Source organism: Protobothrops mucrosquamatus, unplaced genomic scaffold (genome assembly GCF_001527695.2).
Source record: "Protobothrops mucrosquamatus isolate PMUCROS unplaced genomic scaffold, P.Mucros_1.0 scaffold2775, whole genome shotgun sequence".
Taxonomy (NCBI): domain Eukaryota; kingdom Metazoa; phylum Chordata; class Lepidosauria; order Squamata; family Viperidae; genus Protobothrops; species Protobothrops mucrosquamatus.
In genome coordinates this window covers 70,980-81,505 of record NW_015388813.1, presented here as the reverse complement: position 1 = coordinate 81,505, position 10,526 = coordinate 70,980, and the positions used below count along the sequence as shown (strand labels likewise).

At 46.9% G+C, this 10,526-nt stretch overlaps 1 protein-coding gene across 1 annotated transcript in view; it reads right to left on the bottom strand.

Moving 5' to 3' along the window:
* Positions 1–5,151: 5,151 nt before the first annotated feature.
* Positions 5,152–10,526, bottom strand: part of RELB (RELB proto-oncogene, NF-kB subunit) — a 9,720-nt gene continuing 4,345 nt past the window's right edge. Inside the window, exons 5-9 of the mRNA XM_029286041.1 lie at positions 8,761–8,865; positions 8,150–8,365; positions 7,691–7,759; positions 6,818–6,895; positions 5,152–5,498 (exon numbers count right to left, since the gene is read on the bottom strand). Coding sequence (XP_029141874.1) covers positions 5,152–5,498; positions 6,818–6,895; positions 7,691–7,759; positions 8,150–8,365; positions 8,761–8,865 — 815 coding nt within the window. The remainder of the gene's footprint in view (positions 5,499–6,817; positions 6,896–7,690; positions 7,760–8,149; positions 8,366–8,760; positions 8,866–10,526) is intronic.

Sequence of the window (10,526 nt, the reverse complement as noted above, 5' to 3'; positions counted from 1 at the left end):
GGAAGGCCGGTTCCACACCTAACAGAAAACACTTCAATCATCCTTTTTAAGGATCTCTACCGCTTCTCTAGTTCAGCAGTGAGAGAAAACATTGCCCCTCATTTAAAAAAAGGGATGCTGGTCCTCATGAACAACCTGCCTCCAGAAGTCATTGGGTACTCCAACACTGGAAGTTTTTCAGAAGAGACTGGACAGCCGTTTGTCTGAAAGGGTATATAGGGTGTCCTGCCTGAGCAGGGGGTTGGACTAGATGACCTCCAAGGTCCCTTCCAACTTTATTATGATGATGATGATCAAAATTCAAGATGCTTGGCAACTGACTCATACCTATGACAGTTTTTAAGAGACTGGACAGCCATTTGTCTGCAAGGGTATAAGGCTTCCTGCCTGAGCAGGGGGTTGGACTAGATGACCTCCAAGGTCCCTTCCAACTCTATTATTACTATTATTAGATTCTTGCAGCTCCCCTCCTCCTCCTTTCCAAGGCCAGAAGCGAAATGTGGCTCTTTGTAACCGTTATGAATGGGATATTGAGACATTTTTAGGGGAAGGGGATACCTCTGGTTTATAAAGGCGGGTAATAATAGAAACCCCTCACTCGCCTATAGCCGAAGGAGACACTCAACGGAGGCGGCGGCCTCTCAGGCCGAGAGAAACCTCACCAGGCGGGCTCTCACACCATCCAGGCAGCTTCTCCCCCACCCCGGTCCTCCGGCTCCGAAGCGGCCTCTTCCCGGCCACCGGTTGCCCGCCGCCCGGTCAGAGGACAGGAGAGACCCCTCCTCACCCTGCGCCAAAGTCGCAGCTTCGCCCCCGGAAGCGGAAATGACTCGGATCTATAGAGTAGCAACCGAGGAGGGGAAAGAGCGCGCAACAGTAGGCCCCCTCCCTGCGGCCCTCGGATTGGTCAAAGCAGGTCGTGTGACTGCGAGGGCGTCAGCCAATCCAAGCTCGGGTTGGCTCCCTTCAGAATGTTCAGGTCAGGCGCGAACGAGTCGGCGGCGGGGCTTCTACTAGTTCAGAGATGCGCAGGCGCAGAAAGCATCCTTCGTTCTGCAGGTTCTAATCGGCGGGTTCGAATCCCGAGCGCCGCCTGTGAAGACGTTTGGCTGTGGCTGAATCCTGTTCTGAATTGTTCCTTTGTCTGAAACCACGTGAGATATCCCCACCTGGTGCTTTCCTGGTATGTTAAGTCGAGCTTGCCCATTTTAAGAGGTGTGGACTTCCAACTCCCAGAATTCCCCAGCCTGGCTGGCATCTTCAGGAGTTTTGTGACCTCCAAAATGCAAAATCCAATCCTGAGCTACAGATACAGGCCATCCTCGACTTACAGCCATTCCTTTAGTGACCGAAAACATCACGGCACTGCAAAAACTGACTTATGAGCGCGTTTCACACCTGCGACTGCTGCAACGTCACCAATGGTCATGTGATCAAAATTCAGACGCAACTGACTCGTATTTATGACGGTTGCAGTATCCCGGGGTCACGTGATCCCCTTTTGCGACCTTCTGATCAGCAAAGTCAATGGGGGAAGCCAGGTTCACTTAACAACCGTGTTACTAACTTAACAACTGCAGTGATTCACTTAACAACAGTGGCAAGAAAACTCACTTAACAAATGTCTCACTTAGCCACAGAAATGTGGGGCTCAATTGTGGTCGTAAAGTAGAGATGGAAATGCCTGGAAAAAAAACCCAGAAAAATGGGGGGAAAAACGAGTTTTTTCCCGTTTTTTCCAAAGCTATTTGGGAAAACCAGAAAAAAAACTGTTTTTTTTTTCAATTTTCCCATTTTTTCCCCAGGCCTTCCCATCTCTACAAATCAAGGACTTAATGGAATTCTTTTTTCTATTGGAACCGCATATGGGTGTCACATGCTTCAGAAAGCATGCACATGGGAGAAAGATGCATGTAAGCAAACTGTACTTTTTTTCTGAATGAAAGCCTGTAAACAGGTAGCAATCCCCACCCTCCTTCACACTGATGCTATTACCTAGTTGGGTAATGAAACGTCGGCAACCAAACCATCAAGCTCAAAAAGCACCAAGAACTCCACAAATGGGAATCTTCCCGGCAGTGCTGTGCTTTCAAGTAGGAACAACCCAGAAACCTTAAAAAAGAAATCCTTATTCAGACATTAATCTTTCCACCCATTGCATTTGAGCAGCTCCACCCTATCAGTCAAGATTGCAGAAAGCACGCAAAGCAGAGCTTCTGGAATCCTGACTGGCATATATATTATGCAGGCTTACTTATTCTTTGCGCCTTCTTAATTTTTTTTATTTAATTATTATTATGTTTGTAGAAATTCATCAAGAGTCTTTTCAGAGTCTGGCAATCCACCAATATGTTATAAATAAATCCCATGGCTTAATACTGGTACTCATTTAGCGACCACATTGGGACTGCCAATTGGTCATTAAGTGAAGTAGTTCTTAAGTGAATTTACAATTGTGCTTACCATTTTTCTTCAGCTTTCCTTTGCTTTACAAGCCTGAGAAGGTTGTTAAAAAATCTGGAATTTGGAGGCATTTATCCGGCTTTTTTAAAAGATGGGCAATTTTTCCCCCCTTTATGCATTGCTTACAAATATGTAATCCTTAGGCCTTTTGATGGAACCGAATATATGCAAAGCATGCTGGCTGGAACTGAAACAAATCCAGACGGATGCGGATGATTATTATGGGTTATTGGGATAGCACACTTTTAACAGTAGAAAAATAACCATCCACCATCCTGGATTTCTGGGTTATACACTGTTTTTCATGGCTACCTAAAAGTACTGATTCAGTTGCCATGTCCACTTTAAAGCAAACCTCTAAAAAAAAGAGAGAGAGAGATCACCTCCATTCATAAATAGAACACCCTGCTTTGAAGAGAGAGAAGAAATATAGTTAGGAATACAATGAGAATAATGATTCGTTGCACACAGAAGTCACCAGATAAGTCTTTGTAATTTTTTTCAAGTAGAAAGAATCTCAAAAACACAATTTAAACTTTTTTCGAAAAACTACTGTCAGCAAGATTAGGTTCGTGGCTCGATGCCGTATAAAAACAGATTCACGTATACAAGTAATCCTCGACTTACGACACAATGGGGACCAGACTATCCATTACAAAGCAAGGTGTTTGTTAAGTGAGTCACTCCCGGTTTTACCACCTTTTGTGCCATGGTTGTTAAGTGAATCACTGCAGTCTTTAAATGAATTGGGCTCAATTGTGGTCGTAAGTCGAGGGCTATCTGTATTCACAGACTCCTTGGAAGTGAGTTAAGGCACAATAAAATATTATCTCATGCATCGTGATGATATGTATTTACTCCCCGTTTATTTTGAACGGAGGTCCACAGTGGGCATACCAGGACACCCCCCCCCCTTATAGCCAAGGATGATGTGATGGCAGCCTCTGAAAGGCCCTTGTATACCTATCCTTGTGACACACTAGCAATCTGGCCATAGGCAAAGGCATCCAGTAAAGTCACACAATAAGTCACAAACATCCTGGCACCGTCAGTGCGATTACCTCATGACATGTACAACCACTTCTCTCCTTTATGTCATGTTAAGTGCAGAAACTGTTAAAAGAGGACAAAGTCCAGAAATATTCAACCATTGATCTAGATTTAACTGTCCTGGGGGGTGTTTGTGTGTGGGTGGGGGGAACCCTATCATTTGTGCATGGCCCAAAGGCACTTCTGTGGGGTTTTTTTTTATATACGTGGGTGCACACACATTTTAAGAAACAGTTCAGTGACTGATACACATGTACGAAAAAAGTGGCATGCATAACTGAGCTGTGGTGGCGCAGTGGTTACAAGGCAGTATTGCAGGCTAATTCTGCCCACTGCCAGCAGTTCGATCCTGACCGGGGCAACAGGCTGACTCTGTAAACCGCTTAGAGAGGGGCTGTAAAGCACCGTGAAGCGGTATATAACCCTAAGTGCGATTACTATTTGTTAGACCACCATCCTCAGTTGTGCTTTGACATCACGCTAAGCCCTAAAATACAGATAGTCCTCAACTTGACAACAGTTCATTTAGCAACTGTTTGAAGTTACAACAACACCGAGAAAAGTGACGTGTGACTGTTTTTCACACTTAGACCATGGCAGCATCCCACGATCAAAATTCAGACGCTTGGCAACTGACTCCTATTTATCATGGTTGCAATATCCCGGGGTCACGCAATCCCCTTTTGTAACCTTCTGACAAGCAAAGTCAGTGGGGAAGCCAGATTCACTTAACGACTGTGTTACTAACTGCAGGGACTCACTTAGCAACGGGGGCAAAAAGATCGTAAAAACAGGCAAAACTCACTTAACAAGAGTCCCGCTTAGCAACAGAAATTTTGGGCTCAGTTGCAGTTGTAAGTCAAGGACTATCTGTATTATTTTCCCGCCTAGGTTCATGCATCACACGGAGCCAAACACAACAAAACCATCCCTCAGCTTGGCGGGAATTCAAACATCTACCCCAGTGGTGGCGAACCTATGGCACGGGTGCCGTTGCCCCAGCCTTGCCTCCCCCCGCGACCCCCTCCTCTCCAGCAGCCCCCCTGAAGGAGAGTCGCCCTCGAGCGTGGCCCACACGGAGCAGCGCAGCCAAGGACATGGCAGCCAGGCAGCGTAGAGAAGACTCTGCCCTCACGCCCCATCATGCAGTTGATGCTGCAGAGCGCAGGCAGAGGGTGTGGCCGGCATGGCGCTGCTGGGCTGCCCGGATGATCTGCGGCGGGCCCTGGAGGTGGTGAGTGGTCCTGTGGGCAGGCAGGGCAGGGGATGGGGGGCAGAGCAGGGGCAGGGCAGGGGGGTGGAGCGGGGACAGGGCCAGTTTTTGGGCACTCGGTCTCTAAAAGGTTCGCCATCACTGATCTACCGTTCTCGCTGCTCCGATTTGATACACGGAGAACCGCGGAAGAGAAAACAGGATGTGTGCGTGGAGCCCTCCCCCCTTAATTCTGCAGTCTCTCTTCCATTATTCCACCATTAGTGCAATCTTCTTCCCTTCCCTGTTTCTTCACATCTTCTCCTTGCACAGAGGGCTGTCCCAGCAGAGATCCTTACTAGCTTTTCCCTCCATGAGTTGCCAGCAAGAAATAAACCGTTCATTGGTTTTCTCCCGAGTCCAAAAGGGAGACTGCGGCCCTTCCGTCACACGGCTGTGGTGTTCCCCATTTCTAGTTCTTCTTCATCCTCTTTGTACTGACTGGGGAACATGCTGCTCCCCACCAAAGTTGCCACCCCTTCGGGCTCTGGGTCTCCGGGCAGCGCCAGAGGGACGGTGACGCCCGAGTGGACCGAATAAGCATCAAGCAAGAATTCCTGCTCTGCTCGTTCTGCATAGTTCGTAGCGGAAGGCAGGACCACGTCACTCAAGCTGGGGCCGCCGTAGGGTGAAAATCCGGAAAACCGGCCAAATTCCTCAAACAGGTCCGGCAGGGTGATGCGGTCCATGCTGGCCAGGAAACCCCTGTCTTCCGGAGAGGGCAGGGAGAAGTCTGCAAACGAAACAAGGATTCAGGGTTTAGCAATCCAGAGATCCCATAGCCATTCCGGTTCGCCTCCCTTGAAATCAGCGTTGCAACAGCACAGCGCCGACGTATGGCCACAATTGAGCCCCAACGTTCCGTTGCTAAGTGAGACCATTGTTAAGCGGGTTTGGCCCTGTTTTACGACCTTTCCTGCCACAGTTGTTAAGTGAATCACTGCAGTTAAGTTAGGAACATAGTTGTTAAGTGAATCCGGCTTCCCCACTGACTTTGCTTGTCAGAAGGTCGCAAAAGGGGGTCGCAAAAGGGGGGACACTGCAACCGTCATAAGTACATGCCAGTTGCCAAGCCTTTGAATTTGGATCATGTGATCACAGGAATGCTGCAATCGTCATTAAGTATGAAAAATGGTTGTAAATCACATTTCCCAGTGCCGGTGTGACTTCCAACAGTCACTGAATGAAGGCTTGTTAAGTTGAGAACTACCCATAGAACTAATAACTCTTCTGTTTGTCTGTTTGTAACCTTCAACTGGGCAAAACGGTGTATCACAGGGCAACAATTTTTGAATCAACATACCTCAGATGTTAGCTTAAGCCACGGGTGTCAAACACTGCGTCACATGTGTCGTGACGTATTGTGACTTTTTTTTTTGCATTGCCGGAGCTGGGGTGGGTGGGGCCTCTGCATGAGGCAACCGGCCCACCGGCCAGTGGTTTGACACCCCTGACTGAAACAATGCAACCACACAATAAAAACCCAGCCCCTTTTACATGCAACGTATGGGTGAGGCTTTGATGACATTTCCATGGCCACCAGTGGCGTTTATTTTCTCCTGCTTGTGCCTGAAAGCAGATCCACTCAGGGAAGGTCCATGGTGACAACTTTATTGTGTTCTGCCTATATTACAAGAATCTCCCCTGCCTTCCCTTGGGAAAAACCCGATACGTTTCTATAGAACTTAGTGGGAGTAAGGCTTATTCCTCTTCTGGCTGCACAAAGATTCAAGGCTAGTTCCCTGCTTGACATCTCCTTCCAGTCTGGCTGGGAATTTTCCCAACACCTCTCCAGCCCCTGAGTGAGACTCTTTCTAGGGATCATGCAGGACTTCAACTCAGCACAGGAGAATGGTCTTCAGATGTTTCTAGGGTGGTATTTCCCAACCTTGACCACTTCCAACTCTGTAGATTTCAGCTCCCAGAATTCCCATCCGTGGCCATGTTGACTAGGGGATTCTGGGATCTGAAGTTAGTGGAAATGCACGCGGTTAGGAGATAGTGTTCTAGTATGCGCTGACCAAGGGAGGGGAGGGGGCGTCACACACTGACCTACTGAAGGAGTCAAGTTGAAGTGATCCAGATAGTCGGGCTTCTTCTTCTTCCTTTTTGCGTCAATCCCATGAGGATCTGGAGAAGGAGACAGGACATTAATGTCAGGGCACCAAGGTCAGGTTTTTCCCCAGGCATGCTCCAAGCTCGCCGACTCAGATCTAGGAACGGCTTTAGGTCAAGAACAAACATTCTTGAGGGGACGTAAGAACAAAACCGAATTAAAAGATGGAGGAAGGAGACCATCAAGCTAGGAATAACACTAAAGGAGGATGTGGCTGAAGGATCCGACCTCCGTTATGCTACTTGGAAGACCCTGAATAGGTTGAGGGTTGGAGCGTTTAAGCGTAAGACCAATATGCTCAAGTGTAGGCTTTTAGTGGATAACAACACCCGGTGTGAATGCGGAGAGACGTAGAGCCCGGCTCATCTGCCAGTATGTCGGTTACTACCAGAAACATGTACCGACAATGATGTATTTTTGGCCAATGACAAAGCCAAAAGGTGGCTTCGTTTTGGCAGTTTAAAATTTGATCTGGACATCAAAGAAGAAGAAAAAACCAAGAGCAGGTTATCCCTCTCAAGCGCCCGGGAAATCAGGAAATTCAGGCAGTTCAAATGAATATAAAGATTGATCACAAACTTAAGCTCTCTACAAGAATCTGGCCAACTAACAGTCAAGGGAAATGAGCGGGAGATATGAGAGGCCTTCAAGATGGGCTGAACATAGATCTCTTGCGAGCTCGCAAGGACTCATGGCTGATGACGTGTTTGATCCCTCCTGCCTCGGGCTCAGCCTGGTCATCTGGTACAATCTCCACTCATTTCTACCAGCATAATGTTGCACAGTTTTTAGCCCCAAAGGATACACACCTGGACCAGAAAGTTCTTCCAAGACGTCAGGCATACCTTGCTTCCGTTTTTTATTCACCCGGTATGTATCTGTGTAAAGAAAGAACGGTACATTTATTCTGAAAGATCCTACTCCAGGTCAGGGCTGTCCCAAAGGTGCTTTTTCCACCTTCTGGACAAAGAGGACCACTGGTATGAAAGAGGGGTCAAAGAGGCCATCTATACGACATCACCTGGTTTGCAACACAAGTCATTTTGGCAGTTCCAGGAAGGTGCCACACCTATTTGCACTACTCAAGTGACCCTGAGGGTACAGATAAACCTCCAAGTGGCCTGAACGACTCTCAGAGAGAGTACTAACAACCAGATGACTGCAAGGAACATACATTCTTCCAAGTCCAGTTGCCTTTTGGGTAAAAAAAAAATGGTTGTAAGTCAAAGATTCCTTGTAATGGGTGGCTTCTCCGGTTCCTGTCTTACCTGTGTCTTTGGGCAGGTAGGTGAAAGGGAATGGTTCGCTGGAGACACTGTCCGTCAAGCGACGCAGGTACACCTCCACTTCCACGGGCTCCAGGATGTCGAGGTGTTGGTACGGGGGGGTCTTGAAGACGATGGCAATTTGCCGATGGACGTCTGCTTGGGAAAAATCAGCTCTGCCCTCCCAAGCGTCTTTCCGGAAAACGACAGAGATGTCTTCTGCCAAGCAGATGGAGAAGCAATGATTAGCGTGGCTGGGAACCAAAATTCAAGGACTCTACATTCTCCTGCCTTCTTGGGCTGCCCTGTATTTAATCAGGGTTTCTCAAGCTTTGCGGACTTCAACTCCCAGAATTCCTCAGCCAGCAAAGCGACGAGGGCAAAGAGCTACCGACGAGCTTTCTCTCTGAAGCTGCTTTTCTTTTAAAAGCTACAACAGTGTGTCTCAAGCTCAGCAACTTGAAGATGGGTGGACTTCAACTCCCAGCATTCCCCAGCCAGCATGTTCTGTGCCTGGAACTATAGAGGGGAACCTGATTTGATCAAATTAGTAGAATGGGGAGGGGGTATTTAAGATCCCTGGAGTTTTCCCCATCCCCACCCCACCCCGGTACCTTTCTGGACTTTGTCACACAGCAAATAAAATTCCTCGCCACCCGTGCAGCTTCCCTGTTCTTTGTTCATCCGGTAGATTTTGAGTTCTGATGTGTTTGTGGATTCTGCGCAGAGGGAAAGCGAAGGAATTAGGTTTTTTTTCCCCCGCTTTGCATAAGTCGATGAAGACAAGACATTTAGGCAAGAAAAACCAAATGTACATGTATAGTATAGGTGGCACCTTGCTCAATAGTAGTAACTGTGAGAGGGACCTCGGAGTCCTAGTGGACAATCACTTAAATAGGAGCCAGCCGTGTGCTGCGGCTACCAAAAAAGCCAACACAGTGCTGAGCTGCATTAATAGAGGGATAGAATCAAGATCACGTGAAGTATTAATACCACTTTACAAGGCCTTGGTAAGGCCACACTTGGAATACTGCATCCAGTTTTGGTCACCACGATGTAAAAAAGAGGTTGAGACTCTAGAAAGAGTACAGAGAAGAGCAACAAAGATGATTAGGGGACTGGAGGCTAAAGCATATAAGGAACGGCTGCTGGAATTGGGTATGTCTAGTTTAATGAAGAGAAGGATGAGGGGGGACATGATAGCAGTGTTCCAATATCTCAGGGGCTGCCACAAAGAAGAGGGAGTCAAGCTATTTTCCAAGGCGCCTGAAGGCAGGACAAGAAGCAACGGGTGGAAGCTAACCAAAGAGAGAAGCAACCTAGAACTAAGGAGAAATTTCCTGACAGAACAATTAACCAGTGGAACAACCTGCCTCCAGAAGCGGTGAATGCTCCAATACTGGAAGTTTTTTAGAAGAGACTGGACAGCCATTTGTCCGAAATGGTATAGGGTTTCCTGCCTGAGCTGGGGGTTGGACTAGATGACCTCCAAGATCCCTTCCAACTTTTTTTTTTATTATTATTATTATTATTATTATTATTATTATTATTATTATTATTATTATTATTATTATTATTATTATTATTATTATTATTATTATTATTATAATATACGTGTCCCAGGATAACGTTGCAGGATCCAATCTGAGTCAGTCACCGGGACCAGAGATGTAGTTTTCCGAGCTTTCAGACTTGTGCTGGTTCCCGTCCTCAGGAAAATATCTATGGAGACTCTTAGTCATCCAAATCCTGGTTTTCTCAAAGATGCTTTTGGAAAACTGGACTTTCTTTGTTTGTTTTTTTCCTTCTCATCGCAGAAGCTTCATCCGTTCTGGCTGAATGATGTCAGAACTAGTCTTTCCATCCTCGCCGCCTCTATCCAGCCAGAACGGATGAAGCTTCTTCAATGAACAGTGAAATATCTTCTTCTTCTTCCTCAAAGGAAAAAAAGAATATACAGTTGCCTTTTGAAAAAGCACCTTTGAGACATCCCCAGGGAATCTGTCTCTCTCCATTCTCCATTCTGGAGAGAGAGAGAGAAGTTCCTGATATTGGCTCCAGCCTGAAAACTTGGAAGAATAAAGCTTTGGTCCTTGTGAGTGACTCACTACACATAAACACAAAAAGAACACACACACACACATACACAAACCAACCCTCAACTGGACCCATGTCAGGGAAACGTTGGTTTGCAGAAAACCCTGCACAGACTTCAGTATAGACCCCCAAATACAACCAGGGGCAACAAAACCTACCCAAAGGTGTAGGTTATTTCAAGGGGCAACAACAGTGAAAAACCCACCATAATTGCGTAATGATGCATAAAAGTTTCTTTTTTATTGACCGCCAGATAACAAAGACCATGCCAGCCTTGGCGGGG